The 24,943-nt window shown below is 30.3% G+C and overlaps 2 protein-coding genes and 1 non-coding gene across 3 annotated transcripts; 2 read left to right on the top strand and 1 right to left on the bottom strand.

Annotated features, from left to right (window-relative positions):
• Window positions 1–5,242: 5,242 nt before the first annotated feature.
• Window positions 5,243–9,049, top strand: LOC109794211 (putative terpene synthase 2). Its single transcript, XM_083061837.1, has 7 exons — window positions 5,243–5,437; window positions 6,466–6,745; window positions 7,136–7,508; window positions 7,621–7,839; window positions 7,926–8,067; window positions 8,392–8,640; window positions 8,735–9,049. The coding sequence occupies exons 1-7, from the start codon at window positions 5,306–5,308 to the stop codon at window positions 9,026–9,028; spliced, it is 1,689 nt and encodes a 562-aa protein (XP_082917963.1). The 5' UTR covers window positions 5,243–5,305; the 3' UTR covers window positions 9,029–9,049.
• A 5,894-nt stretch (window positions 9,050–14,943) lies between these two features.
• LOC145951006 (small nucleolar RNA R71) lies at window positions 14,944–15,049 on the bottom strand. Its single transcript, XR_014428832.1, has one exon. It is a non-coding gene; the product is annotated as a small nucleolar RNA R71 (small nucleolar RNA).
• Window positions 15,050–22,974: 7,925 nt separating this feature from the next.
• Window positions 22,975–23,553, top strand: LOC145950272 (uncharacterized). Its single transcript, XM_083061350.1, has one exon. The coding sequence runs from the start codon at window positions 22,975–22,977 to the stop codon at window positions 23,551–23,553; it is 579 nt and encodes a 192-aa protein (XP_082917476.1).
• Window positions 23,554–24,943: the final 1,390 nt, after the last annotated feature.

Here is a 24,943-nt window from a genome sequence, read left to right as displayed (position 1 = left end):
GTGTAGAAATGAGAGGATTTGAGGCCTATTTATAGGATTTTTCGCCCACCTACCACTACGGCCCATTCCAAAATCGGAACGGCCCATTCTGGGCCCTTCAAACCTACGCAAATTTTTGAACTGGAACGGCCCGTTCCAAAACCAGAACGGCCCGTTCCCAATCCCAGCAGAACGGCCCGTTCTCCCTCCGGAACGACCCGTTCTCCAAACCAGAACGGCCCGTTCTCCCTCTGGAACAGCCCGTTCTCCAAACCGGAACAGCCCGTTCTCCAAATCGGAACAGCCCGTTCTCCCTCCAGAACGGCCCGTTCTGATTCTCAAATTTTGGGCCTTTAACTTATTCCAGAACGGCCCGTTTCACTTTTGAAACGACCCGTTCTGGGCAACGAATTGGGCCTACGGCCCATTGAAAATTGGGCTGTTACAGACTTCGAGCAACAATGGACAGGTTGGAGCCTTCAGGCGGGTAATAGTTGACAATTGATTTTACTAGCACTACATACATATGCACTTTGAGGTTTGTGTCCATTGTATCATATGTATATGGATACAACTAAATTTATGTTATGACTTGTATTGGTTATATGATTTGTGTATTATTAGTCCAATTGTATTTTGTTGTATTAATATATCTGTCATTAGTGTGTTATGATTTATATTTTTGTCCCTTTGCTTGTGTTTGGTTATCTAAATATATTTTACGTTGTGAGCCAGTGTGAGATGTTTCTCACTCATCTTATTTTGTATTTGTCTCTTTTGTATGTTTTTATAGGTAATTTATATCATGAGGTTCAGGATGTTGCTAATGAGGCCTAGTCCTTGTAGTTGGCTTTATGCTCTAATAAGATGTGATATCAAGGTTTAGCTAAGATTTGTTTTTCTTTAAGGTATGTGTTGGGATAATTGTTATTTAAGGTACTCAATCTCATTTAGTTTCGTTTTGTTAAAATATGATACTTTTTATGTCGAATATTAGAAATTAATTTTGATAGATTTTTTTATTTAATTTTATTTATTCGCATATTATGATATGTAAGGTAGAGAGTGTCACACTTCTAATACCTTAACTCCTCACTAACCCATCAATTAAAACATTTTAAATCTGGTTATAAAACCCTTTCCTAAAGTAAATAAAAAAAAATCAATTAATTATAAAACCTTATAATATATCCATATACATATAAAATAATTAAAACAATTATTAAAACCCAAATAATTATATAAAAAAACAAAATAATAGTAATTAATATTATATATATATATATATATATATATTAAAATACTATGAAGCATAGTTTTTTTTTAAATACATTTAATTGCATAAATAATCAAAATATATTTTCTTCCAATACTTTCTATAACAAAATAACTTTACAAATCTTCTTTATTAATAAAAACACTCATAATTACTAAATGCCTCTAAAATATTTTATAAAACATCTTTAATTAATCAAGAAATTATAAGAAAATAATCTCAATAAATATAAAATAAATATTAATTAATTAATTATATTAGTAAAAAATTTGGGATATTACATTCCCCATCAAAATCGGGATAAATTCAAATATTATTCACGAGTTTAGGATTTAGTTGTTAATATAAGTTTTAATTGTTAATAGGTTTTGATAGATGTTTAAAAATATATAAGAATAATTTTGAATTTTTTTTAGAAATTATTAGTAATAATATTTGTGATTATTAGTAATTACTAATAAAATTTAAACGTAAATCTAATAATGATTACTAATTATTTATAATATAATAATATAATTACTTCTATCTTAACATTTTTAGTAATATAATTATATTTTTATAGTCAGTTAACATGCTCAAACTTAATTATATTTTTTTAATAATTATTAATTTTTTAATGATTTAAGCAATTTAAGAATTCATGTTCATTAATACTGCAATGATTCTTAATTAGGAATAATTAGAAATCAAAATGTTATTAAGAATCATTTTCTAATATTCCGTAATTATTAGGATTAATTAGCCTTAATTATGATTTATCAAGGTTTTTAGTCTAAATTTGGAATGGTTAAAAACCATAATATTATTGGGAATGATTCAATAATGTTTCTTAATGATATAGTAAAATCGAATTATTTTTATACCTGGTTAATATGATTAAAATTAATTATTTTTTAGTAATTAATTTATATTTTTAATAATTATTAAAATTTTAATAATTTAAGCAATTTAAGAATTTATGTTAATTAATATTATAATATTCCTTAATTAAGAGTAATTAGAAACCGTAATATTATTAGGAATGATTCCGTAATATTCCTTAACTAGCATTTTAGTCTTACAAACATATTTATTACATATAACATAATTAAAATTATAATAAATTAATATACATAAATATTATTAAATATATAAATTATATTTTCAATTTATGATAAATAATTTGTATTGTAACAAATAAATAATTCATAGTTATTGATGATTAATTTATTTTAAAATACTAAAATTCAATTCATAAATAATTATGATAAATAAAAATTTAATTAGATAAACAAATCAAATTGAATATTTATCAAGTAATTTTTTTTAAGTTTTTTGACTTTTTTTGCCCGAATTAATTAGTCTTAATCAGGATTTATCAAGGTTTTCATTAAAGTTTTAAGTATTAATTAGGAATAATTAGAAACTTTAATATTATTAGGAATTGTTCCATAATGTTCCTAAAATCGAATATTTTTTGATACAAAATATCGAACAATTATTAAAATATTAATAATTATTTCTTTGAATTATTTTATAATATTTAGTAATTATTAAAATATTTTTATCCGATTTTTACCCTTTATTTTTATATATTTTCTTTCTTAAAATTATTTTTGGTAGTAATATATTTATAATATTACATAAATCTAATAATGATTAGTAATTGTTAAATATTTTTATCCTTTTTTTTCTATTTTGATGTATTTGTTTTGATATATAGTTTTTAAAATTATTTTTATAACAATTTATTTTATAATATTGCATAAATCTAATAATGATCGGTAGTGATTCAAATATTTTTATCCAAAATTTACCCTTTATTTTGATACATTTGTTTTGATATTTTTTTATTATTATTTTGGTAGCAGATTAATTATTTTTAGTGTATTTTATTTTAAATATTTAAGAGAGAATCATTAGAGTGAATAAATATTTAGAACAAAATTATTGGAGAAAAGTTTATCGAAAAGGAAATCATTGAAAGAAATCTTTGGGGGAAGAAGTCATTCCCCCTTACATATATTATAGATAACAATTTATTTTATAATATTGTAGAAATCTAATAATGATTAGAATAGATGAAAATATTTTTATCCAAATTTTATCCTTTATTTTCATATATTTGTTTTTTTAATTATTATTGATAATAGTTTAATTATTTTTATTGTATTTGTTTTTTTATGTATTTAGGAGAGAAATATTGGAGAGAATAAATATTTAGAAAAATTATTGGAGGAAAATTTATTGAAGGGACATTTTATTGAGGAGAAGTTATTTGTTTTATATATATTATAGATATTAGTTTTAATTATTGATAATTTATTTTAAAATATTAAAATTAAAATAAATATAAATTAAAATAGATAAGAATTTAAAAATAACTAAAAATCCTCTCATTTAATAATAATGCTTAAAAATACTCTTATTAAAGAAAACTCTTAAAAAAATATTTGTACAAAAAATAGTTATTCTCATTTATATGTACAAAATTTACTTTTCAAAAAAGTATAAACTGTTTATTTTGTTTAAGTAGTTTAGACAAATACTCTTAAAAAAGAAATAGGATTATGAGATATAATGTAATAAATATTTGAAGAAAAAAAAGGTGAAAACTGAAAAAGTAAATAGAAGAAAAACCTCCACTATACTTTAGATAATTACTCTTAGTTTTAATTTAATTATCAAATTTCATTTTATTTTATTCTAGAGTACATTAATATCTAAACATAAACCAAGTTCCACTTATGCCCCTCATTAAGTGGAAACGAAATAAATAGGGATATTATTGGAGGTGGGCTAGCCTCATTGGCATAGGTTAAATTGATGTTTGTATTAGTTTTTCTTTCTTAATTTGATTATAAATGAAAATCGGGGAGAGTACCAACTTATTTTCTGTTTTATATTCTAAAATAATATCTTATTTGATAAAAAAATATTTATTCAATATCTTTGACAGCCTCTACTTTATACGTCATTGACTCATAATATATAAATAATAAAAATTGAATAATGTAACTTTTTATAAATAAAATCAAACGTGTTCAAGGAGAATATATTATATTCACAAAGTAACAATCAATTGAAATTTACAAAAAAATAAAACTAATATTTTTCAAAATAATTCAACAAAACAATATTCTAATATAGTATTAGTTATATCTCGATGTCACATGCCCCATCAAAACAAAATATAACATTAACATTGTGACACCCTCTACCCCACATATCATAACACATAATATATTGAATAACTAAGTAACCTAAAATATAATAGATAAGCTCAAAATCATACATGTAACAAGAATCACATTTTAACATAAATTAGACTTAGCGAAAATATTAAATTACAAAGGAATTAAAATTAAACTACTCAAACTAAATAACATAAATTGTAACACCCCAATTTTCATAAATTATATGAAGGCCCAAAGCTCAATAAGGATGATTTAGTAGTCCAGAACGGGTCGTTCTAACCTACTAAAAAGACTTATAAACCCCAGTTGGGAACGACCGACTGGAACGGGACGTTCCAAATCATCAAAAAGGCTTGTAACCCTAGTTGGGAACGAGCTGTTCTGGTTTAAGAATGGGCTGATTTAATAGGATATTTAACAGTAGAAATAAATATGTGCAATAATTTATTTCTACGATTAAATATCTTATTAAATAAATTATTATGAATTATTTTTATCTTTAATTATATATATATATATAATTTTTCTATTTTAAAAAGTATTTTGTAAACTTTATGAATCAATAATAAGAATAATATTTCTTAACATATAATTATATTTAATAATATTTAGCATGGAAAAATGTTTATGTATTTAAGAATCTTATTGTTTATTTTTTGTTTAATTTGGTTACACCACAAATAGATCCAATGGTTTTTCATATATTATTAAATTCATTTTAGTCCAACATTAATGTAAGCTAGCGTGCTAAGTAAGTAATACTGTTATGTCTTCTCCTCCGTTGCCTATAAATGTTGAACATTTCAATGCTAAGTTCCATCAAGTCATATTAACTTTGTCCCAAACAGTCACGTACAATTATAGAAAGTAAACAATGTCTAATGTATCATCATCTCTACCAGTTTTCTCTCATGATGCAAAACCACCCTCAAACTTTCGACCAATTGCAGATTTTCATCCTTCTGTTTGGGGGGATTATTTTATTCAGTATCTTTCTAGTTCCGAGGTACGTTTATATTCCACTTCTAATCGTATCTTTGAGATTTAGATTTGTTTATTTAAGTCTTAAGATGTCATTTTATATATATTTAACATTTCTTTTTAAATTAATAAATTTTAGTATTGTACTGATCATTTTTTGAATCTTAGTGCCAAATATATATGCATATCAAATTTTGAAGAAACATATATATTTAATTTGTATATATAATTCACAATTCACATTAATCTACATTTATGTATTATTTAAAGGAAGAATATATATTGTTAAAATAAAATGATTTAAATAAATAATTAATTGAATAATTTTAAACATGAGATTTTATAAGTTGAGTTGTGTGAGCCACAGGAACATGAAATATAGTAAGTATATATACTTCACACATGAAAACTTTAAATCATTCCTATATGCGGGTTCACATTAATCAAATGCTATGGGTGAAAATTTATATTAGAAACATTTGATTAAGAATGTATGTAAGAAATTCACAAGTTAGCAATCACCAAAGTTGTCATTAATCATAGAACAGTTATATTTATGTCAATAAGCAACAGTCTTGTTGTTGCCGCTAGGATGTAATTTTTTGTCATGTGATTTCCAGCATAATATTTGTGATCTATGTTTGAACATTATTGATTAGATTATTTAACTTCATGATTGATCAAAATAAAAAAAGAATTTTTTTTTACAAGAGATCTGATTGGATAAACTTATTATGTATATGAGAAAAAAAAATTAGTGAAAATAATAAATCAAATTCCTGATATAATTTGAATTTTTTAAAAGGTTAAATAAGAAATATTTAAAATGTTAATGCAAATAAGTTCATTTTTAAGTTATTGGATAATTTCTTTTTATTTTATCTTCATATTTTTTATACTCATAAGTGTTTTGTTGAGGAAACTATTTAAACTTAATTGTTGTAGTGGTTCCCAACAACTCATCTATTTTACTGAAGAGTGGCTTGAATAATTTGCTTTTGAATTCAGTATGTTTCTTAAATATATAATTAAGTGTTTCTTCAACGCCTGCAGGAGCTTGATCATGATATTGAGGCACAAATTGAAACATTAAAAAAGGAAGTGAGCAAGATGCTTGTCTCAAAGACTGAGAATCCCTTAACAAAAGTTGACTTGATTGATTCAATCTCTCGTTTGGGTGTGAACTATCACTTTGAGCATGAGATTGATGAAGTTATGCAACAAATTTACAAGAATTATGTTGTAAACGGAGAAATAAATATTGAAGCCAACCTCTCCACTGTTGCTGTGTTATTTAGATTATTGAGGCAACACGGATTTCATGTTTCACCTAGTATATTTCTCATCTTAAGTATCTACTTCAATTGATTTTTTTTAAAATCATCTTTGAAAATCACTTTATTTAGTTACAACATAAATTACACACACTAATGAAAAAACAAGATTTCATGTCATAGACATACATATACTTTCATAATAAGAAAAAAAAAATATTTGGATTATATTATTTAATATTTTTAATCTACATCGTTTCTCACTTTGATTAAATTTTGAATGTCATAATTAGAGTAGTAAACATTCAATAAGGAATAAAGCATGAAGTTTTTTTTATTATTATTAATAAGGGATGCACCTTAAATGTTATCTCACATCTTTCATATAGTTTTCTTAAATGTTGTCTCTAACTATTTTTCAATTTTGTGGTTGTTGAATAAAACACTAGTTGTGTTCAACAAGTTCAAGAATCTACAAGGAAACTTTAATGAGAGACTTTTGAGTGATGTTGAGGGAATGTTAAGCTTGTATGAAGCCTCACATATGATGGTTCATGGAGAGGACATTTTGGAAGAAGCACTAACTTTCACTTCCATTCACCTTAAGTCCATTACCACCACATTGAGTCCTTCTCTTGCAGCTCAAGTCAATCATAGCTTAAGGCAAGCTCTCCATAAAAACCTGCCTAGGCTAGAGGCACGACGCTACATTTCTATCTATGAGCAAGATCCTTCTCATAATGAAATTCTACTTACTTTGGCAAAATTAGATTTCAATAAATTGCAAAATCTACATAAAAAAGAATTTGGCAACATTTGCAAGTAAGTTTTTCATCCATGCAACTTTCCCATAGCTAAACAAACAAAGTTAAATCAATTCCAAAGACTAGTTCTTCTAACTGCTATATATTGTTTTTGGTCTTTAATTGTATAGGTGGTGGAAAGAGTTGGATGTCTCTAGTAAATTACCCTATGTGCGAGATAGAATTGTGGAATGTTGCTTTTGGGTTTTAGCGGTATATTTTGAGCCCCAATATTCTCAAGCAAGAAAAATACTTTCAAAAGTATTTGGCATAACATTAATCATTGATGATACATATGATGCATATGGAACCATTGATGAATTAGAACTTTTGACTGAGGCAATTGAAAGGTTAATTAGTAAATTATATAAACACAAATTTTCTTCACTTTCTATTTTCATAATTAGGTAATTATTTTATTGAAATTGATTTTCAGGTGGGATATTAGTTGCTTGGATGATCTCCCGGAATCCATAAAATTACCTTATAAGTTGCTGATAAATCTTTATGAAGAAATAGAACAAGAAATGATTAAAGAAGAAGGAAAATCTTGTTGCATCAAATACAGCATAGAAGAAGTACACATTTTTTTCCCTAATTATTATCAACATCCTGAGTTACAAGGCTTGTATATCAAATTAATTTGTGGGTTCTATTGACAGACTCAAGGTTTTTGTTGACAAACTTAAGGATTTGTTTTAAGATTAATTATATATTAAATATAGAGTTTGTGAACTAAGGTATCCTTTCAGTGCACATATATTGTTAAAACTAAATATAAAAAGTACTCCTTACATTAAAAGCTACTATAATTCTATCCAAAGCACAAGGACAAATATTTTTCATGATATTCTTTCAAATTCAAAATCTATATATTTATTATAATAAATCTTTGTTGGCAGTACAAAAAGTTAGTTCGAGCCTACCTGAATGAGGCTAGATGGTTCAACAACAACTATAAACCAACAATAGAGGAGTACTTGCATGCATCAATAATATCATCTGGTTACTCATTGATGACAATAACAAGTTACATTGGAATGGGAGACATGGCCACTGAGAACATCTTTAAATGGGCAACAAATGAGCCAAAAATTATTAGGGCTATTTCTATTGTTGCTAGGCTAATGGATGATATTGTATCCAACGAGGTATAGTCTTTCATTTTAATAATCATTCTCTTCAATGTCCAAGTTCCATTAAAGCATGAAAACATTAATTTTTATGTTATTTCTCATTTTATAGTTTGAACAAAAAAGAGGACATGTTTCCTCATTCTTGGAATGCTATATGAATCAATATGATGAGTCTAGGGAAGCTGCCATTCACGAATGTCGAAATAGAATAACTGATAGTTGGAAGGATATAAACGAGGAGTGTCTTATGCCTACCAAAGTTCCAATGCCTTTTCTGAGACGTGCTTTCAACCTTGCATGTTTCGTGGATGTGTTCTATAAAGATGAAGATAACTTCACGCATTCTGGAGGAATAATGAAGACATGTATTGAAGCTTTGCTCTTAGATCCGGTGCCAATTTAACCATTAATTTCGGTCCCTTATGCTTCATATATACGACTTTAAAAGTTAAATTATATCCTTGGTCTCTATATTTATTTTTAAAATTTTAATTTAATTTCAATATTTTTGAATGCTTCACATTAATCTTCTGATTTTTTAAAATGTTCAATATTATCCATCCTTCTTAATTGACACTAACAACATTAATAAAATCGGACGAAGTGATAATATTGAATATTTTTTAAAAATTAGTGAACCAAATTAATTCATTTAAAAATAGTGGGACTAAATTAAACAAAATAATTTAACATACTTTGTCTCGATAAATTTGAATTTTATTTTATCTATTTAATAATTTATTTTATTAGATAACTCTTTTATTTTGTGATTATTTTTTAATTTCAAGTACTCAATTAATTGATAAATGATCTTGTTAAGAAAAGTAAAAGAGAATTCTATTTTATCCAAATGTACAAAAAGATGTTAGATAAATTTTTATTCAATTTAATTTCACTATTTTTAAAATATTTAATTTGATCCTATTTTTAAAATATTTAATTTGATCTTCTAATTTTTATAAATATTTAATGTTATTCTTTCATCTAATTTTAATAATGTTGTTTGGTGTCAATTTGGAAGGACGTGTAATAATGAACTTTTTTTTTTAAATCAAAGGACCAAATTAAATATTTTAAAAATGATGGAAATAAATTAAATTTTAAAAATAGATAAAGGGACTTAAAAATATGATTTAGCCAACTTAAAATAAAAATGCATGTCCATGTGTGGGATTTATTTTAATAAATGTGGAGTTACATATAAATTCTAAGTGCGATATGATGTATCTATAAAGTATAAAAATAAATATTGAAATTGATTTTCATTTTTAAATTTGTTCTGAAAATATCTTTGACTTTAGTTCTAACTTTATACTTTATACGCCCCCTATGTAATAAATACATATGCATGCATATAGTGGATAGAAAGGGTTCTTGATGAACAAAAGAAAATCCTTATAAAAGAAAACATATATCGCTTTAGCCCTTCTTAATTATTATTTAAAAAATGTGCCCTCTTTTTAACACATAGGAAAATTGAATATTAGTTTGATTAAAAACAAAATTGAGATTTACATACTGCAAATTGTCTGCTAAACCAAAAACATTTTTGTAACATCTAGCTCACTATGGTTTTGATGGTTACAAAAGTAATTTGATCTATGATATACTAATGGTTTTTGAGAATATTGTGTAAGAGATATGTCTCCAAAAGGATTTTGTAAAAAGAAAAAGAAGTGTATAAACTTTGAGTAATAAAAATAACTAACCTTAGTATACACGTAAAAATAACAAATAAATAATTTGACATCTTAAAATAAAACATTCGTTCAGTGTCTAATGTGTTTGGACTTATTTTTTCCATCTAAACATTAGCAAGTCCGATGCTTGCACTTACTACAAAAGGATGTTTTTGCGCTCTCAAAATGATCAAGACCTTGATTCAAAATCATGAAAATATGATCGTTGTGATAACTTGCTCTGATTATAACACATTTACTATACTATTTCCTCTTTTGTGTATAAGTATATATACCAAACAAAAGCTCACTATCGCATGGGGCTTATATAGAAAATACACACACAAGAATGTTTAGATACAATAGGACAAAGTTCAGAAAAGGTTGTGTTTGAAGCATATTTCATCTTGGATAGTTCTATCAAACAACTTTCTTTTAGAGAAATCAACATGCATGCATGCATGTTTCACTTAAAAAACTTATCATGCATTAAAGAAGTTAGAACATACTTATAAAGGACTCTCCATTTCACACAAATAGATCACATAAAGCCTATAAATACAAGATATCTTGAAGAGTTAAAGAAGAGAATCCTACACGCTTAATTGTGTCAAAAACTCTTTTGTATTTACCAGTCTTTGATCTTGTATCAAGTTCTAAGTTATAAATCATTAGACAAATAGTGTTTAAGCCTTAATCCTTGCCTTAACAAGTCTACACTATGAGCTTAAACTTATATTTCCTCTTTGTGAGAATTAATTTTGTAAATATTAACTCTTACTTCCTAGATTAATCTTGAAGAGGAGGAACTCAATCAGATTGAGACTACAAGTGAAGTAACCTCTTATTATGAGAGTTAATTTTGTAAATATTAATCCTTATTTCTTAGATTGAATCTGAAGACTCTTCAATTGTGTAGTGTGTGATGAGTGTTCATAGATTGAGTCTGAAGACTCTTCAATTATGGAGTGTGTGATTAGTCTTCATAAGAGATTATGAAATAAAATACTATAGTGTAATTCATAGACCACTCATCAAATAAATAAGAATTCTTAGATAAAAATTTTAAATTCCAATTTTTGATTAAGACTGCGACACAAAACAAATTAAAAAAATGCATGATAAAAAAAAACATTAACAAAACAAAATGCATGATGAACAAAAAGAAAATGTACGATAATTGTCAACACCCAAATTTTTCCGCGTTTATATAATGCGTTTGTTTGTAACATTTAGTTTTTTTTTTCATCCAATCTATCTTTTTCTTGTCCATAATCTTTGCACAATAGAAGAAAAGTATTTTTTTTATATCCTTTTCTTTTTAATTTGACAAAATAAAAAAATTTAATTATCCTTATTTCCTTTTTCATTATTTAAATTGGGAGAATTCAAAATAAAATTTGGTCACAATTTAATTGAAACCGATCCCTTTGATTATTTTTCTTTTTATTATTCTTCTTCTTTCTTTCTACTCCTTGACACTGGACGTACTATTGTACCGTTGTTCTTTATATTCAACCTGGTTAATTCTAATGTCATTCCCATTGGGTTTTTTCATCCAAACAAGTCTTGCTCCTTATATTCAAACCTTGCAGATTTATATGTAAATCTCATTAGGTTTTTACATCTATATAAGCATGTTGATTTAAATATTTACACATGTTTACCTCAATTTTCCCCTTATTTATTTTCTTTTCTCAATAACTATAACTAATATTTGTCCATTTTTTTAAATTAAAGTATAAAAAATCAATTTTTTCAAAAATTAAATTGTACCAAAACAAGTGATTTGGTTTCTTTTATTTTACTCTTCTAGCAAACTTAAAAATTCCCTGAGATAAATTGTAGCATCATAATTCTTCTACTTTTATTAAGAAGAAAGAAAAAAAAAATTTGAGCTCACCTAGCACATTTAATTCTTTGAGTTAATCACCTATACACTCTAGTGTAAAGTTTTTTTACACTGGCAACTGTGATACCTTCTTCCCCGCATACCATAATACTAATTTTTCATAATTGAAATACCAAATATGTTTAGATAGAGAGTACTAGATCAATAACTTAAACAAATAACTCAATTAACGAAAATTACAAAGAAATGATGCTAAAGTTTCCAAAACAATTTAATAAAAAAAACAACATTTTAATTTAATCTTATCTGTGCCCCGATGTCACATGTCTTATCTGAACGAAGCCCAACATAGAAGCCTAAGCTTCATCACCAACATCTTTAGCCTCACGCTGATGATCACCTGTATAACAATCAAAGAAAAACAACACGAGAAAAAGGAGTGAAAAACATCTCACTCTGGCTCACAGTGTAGAAATATATGCCGGATAGCCAAACATAAACAAAACAGGTATAACGTAGATAAATTAATAATAACATCACATCTCACTCATCCAAGACATAAAACATCAATTTATCATATAACATTAAGAATGCGTATGTATGGACACGGACTACATATTATCATGCATGTGGCACCAGTAACATATGACATGACATATTGCCGTGTTGAGTGTCTTTTATTCATATATTCACTCAACTTTTGACACTCTTTTTGGATGAATTGTAAATATATTTATGCGAATTTACTCTTTAAAAGTTATTTTAGAAGATAGAAGAGTAGTAGAAGAGTTAATGTTGATTTTCTCTCTTAAGTGCAGCAAAAATTGAGGAAAAGAATTCTGCAGCCATAGCTCTGGTTCTGCAGCTATAGCTGTGGAAATCTGGAAGGAAATTCTAGAAGTCAAAAAGTTGCAGCCATGGCTGTGGTTCTGCAGCCATAGCTGTGGAAACCTGCAGTGCAAAATTGGGACTCCAGAGAGTTACAACCATAGCTGTAGATCCATAGCTAGAGTGGTGAGGCATTAGAGATCAAGAAAAGTTACAGAAACTCAGCCATAGCTGTGGTTCCATAGCTAGAGCGTCAGAAATTACATAACCATAAAGGAGTCTCCACAGCTATAGCGCTGGTTCCACAGCTACAGCTGTGGTCTTAAAGTGTGCAACTTCTCCCCTATTTTGAAGCCAATATAAAAGGGGAAAACAGAGAAAAAGAGGGGATCACGAAAAATAGAGAAAAAAAACAGATTGAGAAACACGTGAAGGAAGAAACGGAGCAAGAACGAAGACTTGGGCAGCTGGGTCATTTGGGAACGAAGCCCAACCCCTTGTTCTCATCTTCTACTTTGTAATCTCTTCTTTTACTTCGTAGATCTTGTAATGGCCATATGTGGCTAAATCTTTTGAGGATTGGTCCTGGTGTAACTACTAACTCTTCTATTTCTTAAATCTATATATGCATTTCATTCTCATTACTTGTGCTTGATTCTACTTTTAATGCCTATACCGGCTTGATCACCCGTTATATGATATTTGGTTTTTCAATCCGGTTGGAAAACGTTTTTGAAAACTCAAACTGAATCTTGCACCTAAACATTTCTTGCTCTAGGAATAGACTTGATTTGTTTAGTCACCTTGTTCAAGTCATTGTTCTTAATGCAAGGTGTTAGTCTCAAAACATAGAGGAATCATGTTTTGAGATTAATTACTTTAGGATTCAATTTTGAGGGATCTTGTTGAATTACTAAATGAACGTGGAAGTCATGAAGATGAAATCATATTTATTTTAAGTAAATTTAAGATTTAACAAGTGCTATAAGGTCCAATCCTTGTTTTATATAATTGTTCTTATAACTTTTACATTACCGTTTTAATTTTGTTCCACATTAGCACTTCCAATCATATCAACATCTCTTTATTAATCATTGGAGTAAGAATTACTAAACTCCCAAATCCCTGAGGATGATACTTAATTACTACATCAAAACTTGGTCCACTTGCCAAGTGGTGTGTTTGCGAAAACCTTCATCAAGTTTCTGGCGCCGTTGCCGGGGATTTGGTGCTATTTAGTAATTCTTAATCTTGTGATCTTGTAATTGTGTAAATAATTCATTTTGTGAATATTTATAATATATAGATACAATTTTCTTGTTGTGTTTGTGGACTCACCTTCCTGTGTAGACTTCTTGAAATTGTATGCGAGGGAAAACTCCAACCGAAGAATTGCATTTCGATCCTGAAATTGAAAGAACGGTAAGGGGGAACAACAGTAGAATAAGAAGGCTTAGATAGTTAGAGAGGATCCAAAAATAGCAGCAAGATCTTCTGAGTTCTTCTACTTCATCAAATCAGCCACACCTTGAAACAAAAATGGTTGAAGAAGGAACAGGCACTCATAATGGTGGACATGGACCAGCCAGGCCTCCTAGAAGGACCCTAGGCGATTATGCACAACAACATGGTCCTAGGCATTTCTCTAGCATTACAGCTCCAAATACTTCTAGAGTCATGGAGATGAAGCCTACCGTCCTTACTTTGGTTAGCTCACAGCAATTTACTGGCCTTGATCATGAGGACCCATACTCACACCTTTCAAACTTCTATGAGCTATGTGGAACAATGGGAATTCCTGAAGGTGATGAGAAAGCTGTATACTTGAGGTTGTTTCCATTCTCTTTAACAGGAAAGCTAAAGTTTGGTTACAATCTCACCCAAATCAGAGTTTGACAAGCTGGGGTGATGTGGAAAACAAGTTTGTGAATAGATTCTATCCTTCATCCAAGTATATTAAGGCCAAATCCGAAATCACTACTTTCAAGCAAGGTGCAGATGAACCATTTTGTGAAGCCTGGGAAAGATTTAAGTCATTGCTCAGAAAATTTCCTAACCATGGTTTTGAGGATATAGCTCAACTTAACTTCTTTGTGAATGGAATCAAGCCTGAGGTGAAGATGTTATTGGATGCAGCAGTTGGTGGCACCATGATGACTGTGAGTCTAGAAGAAGCTACTCAAATTATAGAATCTTTGGCATCTTCTGATCACCAAGCAGAGCATGGGAGACACCAATCTCATAAAAGAGGGGTTCTTGATCTTAGTACTAATGATGCAATCCTTGCACAGAACAAGCTACTATCTCAACAGATTGAAGCACTGACTAAGCAGATGGCCAAGATTCCACAACAGCTTCATGTTATTGCTTCTTCTTCAACTCAAGCAAATTCTTCTTTAAAATGTGATTTTTGTGGGGGAGATCATCCCAATGGTCACTATTCTGAAACTCCAAATGAAGAAGAGGTCAATTATGTGGGCAACCAACAAAAAGGAGGTAATTTTAATTCCCGTAATTATAATACTAACAATTATATGTAGGGAAATCAAGGTTGGAGAAACAACAATAACAACCAAGGATACGGATGGAGAAATGAAGCTGGGCCATGCAATAGGCCACCACTGTGACACCCTCTACCCCAACATCATTAATAAACATAAACTATATTTATAAAAGATTTTCATAGAATGATATAAAACAATAAGTATCATAAGGTAGAAGATGCACATTCATAATTCATACACATAAATATTAAACTCAAGAAGTTATTATAAAACAAAGATTATAAATTAATCCCAGTAAAGGTGGCAGAGCCTCCTAGTTAGGAATTAACTTATAATCTTTTAGTAAAATTATAATATGACAAAAATACACACTTTCAACATAAATAACATAAAAATTACAAAAGAAAAATAATAATAATTTAACAATAAGTCTAGCTAATCCCGATGTCACATCCTATCAGAGCGAAACCCAAACAGAAGCCTAAGCTTCACCACCAACATCCTCAGCCTCATGCTAATTATCTGCATCATAATTTAAATATACACAAAAATGACAAGGGAGTGAGAAACTTCTCACTCAGTTGCAGATATAGAAATAAAAGTTAAATAGCACACACACACGCAGTATAATTCACATATATAATCAATCTCACATATATGCTTATGTATAATGATTTTCTTGACTTGACTCACTATTGTATGCATGTGGCGCCATACGGAAGTTTCAGAATTTATCACTGGTGACCCAAAGGTACACCTATCACTGGTGTTCATACACCTCGTTAGCATGTTACATCACTGGTGTCCCGAAGGCACACCTATCACTGGTGTTCATACACCTCGTTAGCATATCGTGGGTGACTCAAAGGTACACCTTGTTAGTCGTGGGTATGCGGCCTCAGCGGCACACCTGGAGTAATATGTGCATATGATGCATGTCATACATTCACAGACTCAACCTTTAGCATGTTACACATATCATATTCATATTTCATAATTAAGAATTATTTCAATAATCCAATTTAATAGTCCAATAGTCCAACAGTCCAAACAGTCCAACAGTCCAAACAGTCCAATAGTCCAACAGTCCAACAATCCAACAATCCAAAGGTTGCTTAGGTATCATATTTTTCAATAATAATATATTAAGATCTTTTAAGTAAAGTAGGAAGCTTAAAAGGTAATATAAGATAATAAGGAGGCTCAGCCTTCCATTTAAATAATAGATTACAAATTTATAAATACTTAGGAGGCTTAGCCTTCCATTCAAATAACAGATTCTAATATGTAAATAAATAAGATATAAAACAAAACACATCAATAATACATATTCAAAGAAATAAACAACAGGCAAGGGATCGGGAGCCAATCCAACAAACAAACTATTTAACAATTATTCCCACACCCCCAAGCGAGGTTTCCCACTCCCCCCTTACCTGGGTTTACAGAAATTTGGGCAGAATCTCCTCCTCTCTATCTTTCCTTAAAAGGAATCGGAATTAGGGCAGAATCTCTTCCTCTTTCTCCTTAAACAAGGCACTAGAGCAGAACCTCCTTTTCTTTCTCCTTCTCTCTCTCTTACTTTCTCTCTCTATTTCTCCAGAATTTCCTTCTCTCTAGAATTCTAAATTTTCAAAACCTTAGGCCCCTATTTATAGAATTTTTGAAGTTACTATGCACTATGCACTATTCATTAAAATAATATTATAAATTACTATGCACTATGCACTATTCATTATTATATTCAAATTAATTAAAATTTTGAAACGGAAAGAATCCGCAGCCCACGTTTCAGCCGCCCCTTTACTGTGCAATTGCATAGTAAAATACTATTCATACATACGTATTCGTAAATAGTAAAATACGTATACATAAATAGTAAAAATATGTATACATAAATAGTAAAATACGTATACGTAAATAGTAAAATACATAAATAAAATACTTATTCACATAAAAAATATTTCTTTTCATTGAATAAAATTTGGGATGTTACAATTCTCCCCTCCTTTTAGAAATTTCGTCCCCGAAATTTTTGCAATGGTAAACTCTTCGCATTCTTACTTCTAATTCTTATGCAACATCACTACCTTGTTGATGTACAACTTTTATCAATTTCCTCAAAGGATTTGCTTAGGGAAAGATCTTGACGAATTTATCCACTTAAACACAAACAAAATCAATTTCTTAAGCGTCTTAGACAAATCTTCCACTAGGGTCTATCTATTCACCATCTTACTTCCAAAATGGAGCATCTAAGTGCTACAAGATTCTTAAAAACTTTTAGTATGCTAACCATAAATATACAATTGCTTTACTCCTCTCTTCATCTTAGGTCACAAAATATCTTCTTAAGATTTTGGTACATCTTAGTAGTTTCTGAATGGATACTAAAGATACTCTTATGACCTTCTTCTAGGATTGCTTTATTAAATTCTAGCACACTAGGAATGCCCAACTTATCCTTAAATCTCAAAACTCCATCCACTCTAAATTTAAACTCACTCTCCATACCTTGATTCAAGTTCTCTACTTCTCTTTCCATATTAGACCATCACGCTTCCCCTGCGCCACTCTGATACATTTTAGTAACTCCTAAATAAATGTTAAGAGTACTCTTATGTCCTTTCAAGTTTTATAACTAAACATTCAACTGTGTCCTTTCTGATCTCTTGCTTATTTGGGTCACTAATAAAGGATCTAACTCCTAGTTCCTCTAATCTCATCTATTAATCTGATAGTTACTTCCAACATAAATAATTCAATGCTACTAGGGTAATCTTACACATCAAGCATAAGTTTCTAAATTCTGCAATCAAATTCAATCCTTAAATCATCAAAATAATAATTTGGTTATCATTGTAATCCAGATATTTGCCACAACATCAACACCTAAGCATTAGATACACATATCAGATCACTAATTTTACTACTCTATCTACAACCAATTCAAACTCTTCTATGATCAATTCTAAAGATCAGGTACCTAAGCATAATGTACACTCGGTATCCATATCAGTTCTCTAGTTTCACCATTTCATCTTCACCCAAGTCATAATCATATCCATAACCTTAACCTATAGCCTTATAACTTGTTACCAAAATAAATCAACTAATTATGCTCCTATAATTTTCTTCAACAATCCATTCGCTATTCATACTTAATCTCACAATACTAGAAGTAACCTTATAATCCAAACTTAAATTTCTAATTTGAGCCAAAAAGATTCATCTCTCTAATCATAATGAAAGATAAAGATTTCCTCAAAACATCAATCACTACAATGGCTTTAGCCAAATAATAAGATCAAAATTTTACTCCTTAAGAAATTTCAACTATTTCTTTTATCTCGTATTCAACCCCTTTGGTCAAAAGATATTTAAGGTTCTTATGATCATTAAATACCTCAACCATAGAATCATATAGTTAGTGTCTCCAAATCTTAGTATAAATGACAAAGTCGCTAACAAGGTAATGGGTAAGGTAATTTCTCTCATGAATTTTCAATTTCTTAGAAACATAAGCTACTATCTTTTCTTCTTGCCACAATATTCTTCCTAAACCTATTTTCAGAGACATATTTATATATCACAATAATCTTACTAAAATCTAGTAATATTAACACTAGTCAATCTTTCCTTAAGAGTTTGAAAACTACTTCCTCAATTGTTATCCCATACTAATGTAACTCCTTTCTAGTCAATTCAGTCAAAGGTAATAGTAAGTAATTCAAAGAAGTAAGCAACGAAATGATTTGGGTAGTTAAAAATATACAAAGGTTCAAGAATTCCTGATATAGATTATCCTTACGGTTGATTCCAAGGGTAGGCAAGAAACAACCTAGTGAACTGAAACATCTTAATGACCAAAGAAACGAAGGCAAAAACAATTTTTATAGTGAGAGCAGTTTAAACCATGAACAGTTGTTTAAAAAAAAAAATTACTCACTGAATTTTCATATAAACTATCAAACAAAACTCCTGATTTTACTAATTGACTCAAGTATCTCTCACTTAAGCATAACTTAAGTAGATCTTCCTCCGCAAGAAATTTCATGGTCTAAAATACTCACCTCATACAATCCAAATTCATACTTAGATAATCTAGTTTAAATCTATTTTTATGCCTAACAACTCAAAATATCATGATAGCATATATCTACCTGACACACAGAGTTGTATTCGTCCAAATGATTTCAAACCTATCTCAAACGAAAGTTAAGTGAATAAGCTACAACTCTTTATGAAGACATAAGATTTCCAAGAGATCATCTCTTTAGCTAAAGATTCAAATATCACCACCAATAAATTCAGTGCTTACTAAATTTCTAATCACCAAGGCAGTCATAACTTGAAGTTCTAGATTTTTGTTTCATCTTATCCTAGTTCTATTGAAAAGATAATATCTAAAACCATATTCTTCATAAAGACCTCAAAATATAAATTTTGTCGATATAATACTCATACTATCATAACAAACTATAATGAGAATATTTTCGACACCAAATAGCAATAATGTATCAATATATCTAATGCCACAAAATACCTCAACTTTTTCCAAATTCACTACTTAATTTCTCATTCAAATCTCTCCTTACTTTTCTCAATCAAAACAACTCACATGCTACCTAAACCATAAATAATTAACATACCAATAATAACACTTAAGGGAATTAACATCATTTCGATCTCTCACCATAGAGACAACCACCTTTAGATTCAACCTGCTACAACTATAGATGTCAGAAACTTCACCAATCATAAACTCTTAGTACACTCAATATATCACCTCCCATCCAAGGTTCTAATAATTCGAGTTGGCTAACACTATCATGATTATCATTCCTCTGATTACAAACTAACTTAACAATCTCAAACTCAACAATATCAACACAGGACGAACATCATCATCATAGTACACAACAAACAAGACATAGTCAGAGTACACAACAGAGTCATGATAAGCACATAACACACACGGTTGATAAAATCGACTTGCTCTGATACCACTAAATGTGACACCCTCTACCCCAACATCATTAATAAACATAAACTATATTTATAAAAGATTTTCATAGAATGATATAAAACAATAAGTATCATAAGGTAGAAGATGCACATTCATAATTCATACACATAAATATTAAACTCAAGAAGTTATTATAAAACAAAGATTATAAATTAATCCCAGTAAAGGTGGCAGAGCCTCCTAGTTAGGAATTAACTTATAATCTTTTAGTAAAATTATAATATGACAAAAATACACACTTTCAACATAAATAACATAAAAATTACAAAAGAAAAATAATAATAATTTAACAATAAGTCTAGCTAATCCCGATGTCACATCCTATCAGAGCGAAACCCAAACAGAAGCCTAAGCTTCACCACCAACATCCTCAGCCTCATGCTAATTATCTGCATCATAATTTAAATATACACAAAAATGACAAGGGAGTGAGAAACTTCTCACTCAGTTGCAGATATAGAAATAAAAGTTAAATAGCACACACACACGCAGTATAATTCACATATATAATCAATCTCACATATATGCTTATGTATAATGATTTTCTTGACTTGACTCACTATTGTATGCATGTGGCGCCATACGGAAGTTTCAGAATTTATCACTGGTGACCCAAAGGTACACCTATCACTGGTGTTCATACACCTCGTTAGCATGTTACATCACTGGTGTCCCGAAGGCACACCTATCACTGGTGTTCATACACCTCGTTAGCATATCGTGGGTGACTCAAAGGTACACCTTGTTAGTCGTGGGTATGCGGCCTCAGCGGCACACCTGGAGTAATATGTGCATATGATGCATGTCATACATTCACAGACTCAACCTTTAGCATGTTACACATATCATATTCATATTTCATAATTAAGAATTATTTCAATAATCCAATTTAATAGTCCAATAGTCCAACAGTCCAAACAGTCCAACAGTCCAAACAGTCCAATAGTCCAACAGTCCAACAATCCAACAATCCAAAGGTTGCTTAGGTATCATATTTTTCAATAATAATATATTAAGATCTTTTAAGTAAAGTAGGAAGCTTAAAAGGTAATATAAGATAATAAGGAGGCTCAGCCTTCCATTTAAATAATAGATTACAAATTTATAAATACTTAGGAGGCTTAGCCTTCCATTCAAATAACAGATTCTAATATGTAAATAAATAAGATATAAAACAAAACACATCAATAATACATATTCAAAGAAATAAACAACAGGCAAGGGATCGGGAGCCAATCCAACAAACAAACTATTTAACAATTATTCCCACACCCCCAAGCGAGGTTTCCCACTCCCCCCTTACCTGGGTTTACAGAAATTTGGGCAGAATCTCCTCCTCTCTATCTTTCCTTAAAAGGAATCGGAATTAGGGCAGAATCTCTTCCTCTTTCTCCTTAAACAAGGCACTAGAGCAGAACCTCCTTTTCTTTCTCCTTCTCTCTCTCTTACTTTCTCTCTCTATTTCTCCAGAATTTCCTTCTCTCTAGAATTCTAAATTTTCAAAACCTTAGGCCCCTATTTATAGAATTTTTGAAGTTACTATGCACTATGCACTATTCATTAAAATAATATTATAAATTACTATGCACTATGCACTATTCATTATTATATTCAAATTAATTAAAATTTTGAAACGGAAAGAATCCGCAGCCCACGTTTCAGCCGCCCCTTTACTGTGCAATTGCATAGTAAAATACTATTCATACATACGTATTCGTAAATAGTAAAATACGTATACATAAATAGTAAAAATATGTATACATAAATAGTAAAATACGTATACGTAAATAGTAAAATACATAAATAAAATACTTATTCACATAAAAAATATTTCTTTTCATTGAATAAAATTTGGGATGTTACAACCACCACAACAACAATAGCAACATCAACCTGCTTATCCTTCTATGCATGAAAGAACCAGCAAATTGGAGGATACTCTAAACCAGTTCATACAGGTGTCTATGAATAACCAGAAGAACACAAATGCATCCATCAAGAATTTGGAGGTGTAGGTGGGTCAGCTAGCTAAATAATTAGCTGACATGTCTGGAGGCCCATTTTTAGCCAATACCAAGACCAACCCCAAGGAGCATTGCAAAGCCATAACAACAAGAAGTGGGAAGGTAGTTGGTAGTGATATTGGGGTGAGTGGTGACAATGAGGGTGCTAATAATAAGGAAGAAAATGGTGAATTTAAGGAGGTTGAGGAAGAAAGTGAGAAGAATGAGGGAGAAAACAATAAGAGTGAAAGTGTAGATAGTGAGAAATTAAGAGAGAGAAATTGGAGTTGAGAAGGATAAGAATAAAAAGAAGGGCAAGGAAGTCAACTCTACTGTTCCTGTAAAAAACTTACCTTACCCTCATGCTCCTTCCAAGAAAGAAAAAGAAAGGCAATTCCTGAGATTTACGGATATCATCAAGAAGCTCTAGATTAATATTCCTTTCACTGAAGCCATGGAGAAAATGCCCACTTATGCTCGGTTCATGAAGGAATTGTTGACTAAGAAGAGAAAAATTCTTGAAGAAGAGACCGTGGAGCTTGAGGCAGGATGTAGTGCCATTATACAGAAGTCTTTACCTCAGAAGTCCAAAGATCCAGGCAGTTTCACTCTCCTCGTATCAATTGGTAATCTATCAGTGGGTAAGGCACTCTTAGACCTTGGAGCCAGTATTAATTTGATGCCTTTATCCATGTTGAAGAAGATAGGAGAAGTGGAAGTGAGACCTACAAGAATGACCTTGCAGTTGGCAGACAGATCCATTAAGCTTCCACATGGCATAGTGGAAAATATGATAGTGAAGGTTGACAAGTTCATGTTTCCAGTTGATTTTGTGGTCATGGACATGGAAGAAGATTTGGAAGTTCCATTGATTCTGGGCATACCTTTCATGAAGACAACTAGAGTTATCATTGACATGGATGATGGAAAGCTGAAGGTGAGAGTTCAAGATGAAGAGGTGAATTTCAATGTTTTTGAAGCAATGAAGTTTCCCAAGGGCAATAAGGATTGTTTCAGAATTGATGTAAGATGATGTGTATTTGGAAACTCAAAGCAATTTCAAGAATTCATCACCATTGGAGAAGGCTTTGTCTATGTTTGATGAAGAGTTGGATAAAGTCATAGATAAGGAAGTCCAGGATGTGATTGATGCATTGAACAAAGGTGAAAGCTCATCAACCAATGTTCAGTCAAAGGAAGAATTGAAGAAGGAGGCAAAAGATCAAACAGTGAAGCTGGAGTTGAAACAATTGCCACCACAATTAAAATATGTCTTCCTAGAAGAAGGTGGTGGGAAGCCAATCATAATCAGCAGCCAGCTTTCAAAAGAATAGGAGGGTAAATTGATTCAAGTGATAAAAGCCAATGAAGGTGCTATTGGTTGGACCTTATCTAATTTGAAAGGGGTTAGTCCATCTTATTGTATGCACAAGATTCTTATGGAGCAGGATTACAAACCAGTAGCCCAACCTCAGAGACGGTTGAATCCAACAATGAAAGAGGTGGTGAGAAAGGAAGTGACCAAGTTTCTTAAGGCTGGTATGATTTATCCTATTTCGGACAGTGCTTGGGTTAGTCTTGTCCAAGTTGTGCCTAAGAAAGGAGGTATGATTGTGGTTTATAATGAGAAGAATGAATTGATTCCCACTCGTACTGTGACTGGGTGGAGGATGTGTATAGATTACAGGAAGTTGAACCAAGCCACAAGAAAAGATCACTACCCAATGCCTTTCATGGATCAAATGCTTGAAAGGTTAGCAGGGCAAGCTTACTATTGTTTTCTGGATGGTTACTCAGGTTACAACCAGATTGCTGTGGATCCGGAAGACCAAGAGAAGATAGCTTTTACTTGTCCCTTTGGTGTATTTGCATACAGGAAGATGCCATTTGGATTGTGTAATGCACCAGCTACTTTTCAGCGTTGTATGTTTGCAATTTTTTCTGATCTTGTGGAGCAATGCATAGAAATCTTCATGGATGATTTCTCTGTGTTTGGCTCGTCCTTTGAAGTTTGCCTTAATAATCTCAACATTTTTCTAAAGCGGTGTGTAGAGACTAATTTGGTGCTGAACTGGGAGAAATGTCACTTCATGGTCAGAGAGGGCATTGTTCTTGGCCACAAAGTCTCTCAGAAGGGCATAGAGGTAGATCCGGCCAAGATTGATATCATCTCAAAGTTGCCACCACCAATCAATGTGAAGGGGATTAGAAGCTTCTTGGGGCATGCAGGATTTTACAGAAGATTCATCAAAGATTTCTCCAAGATAGCTAAACCTCTCAGTAACCTTCTTCTTAAAAATAACAAGTTTGCTTTTGATCATGATTGTTTACAAGCTTTTGAATTGTTAAAAAGCAAACTTGTTTCAGCTCCTATAATCACTGCTCCTGATTGGAAACTTGATTTTGAACTAATGTGTGATGCT

The sequence above is a fragment of the Cajanus cajan genome, chromosome 8 (genome assembly GCF_000230855.2).
Source record: "Cajanus cajan strain Asha chromosome 8, NIPB_CcT2T_4, whole genome shotgun sequence".
Taxonomy (NCBI): domain Eukaryota; kingdom Viridiplantae; phylum Streptophyta; class Magnoliopsida; order Fabales; family Fabaceae; genus Cajanus; species Cajanus cajan.
The sequence above is the reverse complement of the archived record's forward strand: the minus strand, read 5'-3'. Positions and strand labels throughout refer to the sequence as shown.

Bases quoted from the DNA above. Each gene is read 5' to 3' on its own strand.
- LOC109794211 (XM_083061837.1), top strand. From the start codon at position 5,306: ATGTCTAATGTATCATCATCTCTACCAGTTTTCTCTCATGATGCAAAA. The intron at 7,840-7,925 runs GTTAATTAGTAA...ATTGATTTTCAG, and splicing joins TTGACTGAGGCAATTGAAAG to GTGGGATATTAGTTGCTTGG. The intron at 8,641-8,734 runs GTATAGTCTTTC...CTCATTTTATAG, and splicing joins ATGATATTGTATCCAACGAG to TTTGAACAAAAAAGAGGACA.
- LOC145950272 (XM_083061350.1), top strand. From the start codon at position 22,975: ATGGAGAAAATGCCCACTTATGCTCGGTTCATGAAGGAATTGTTGACT.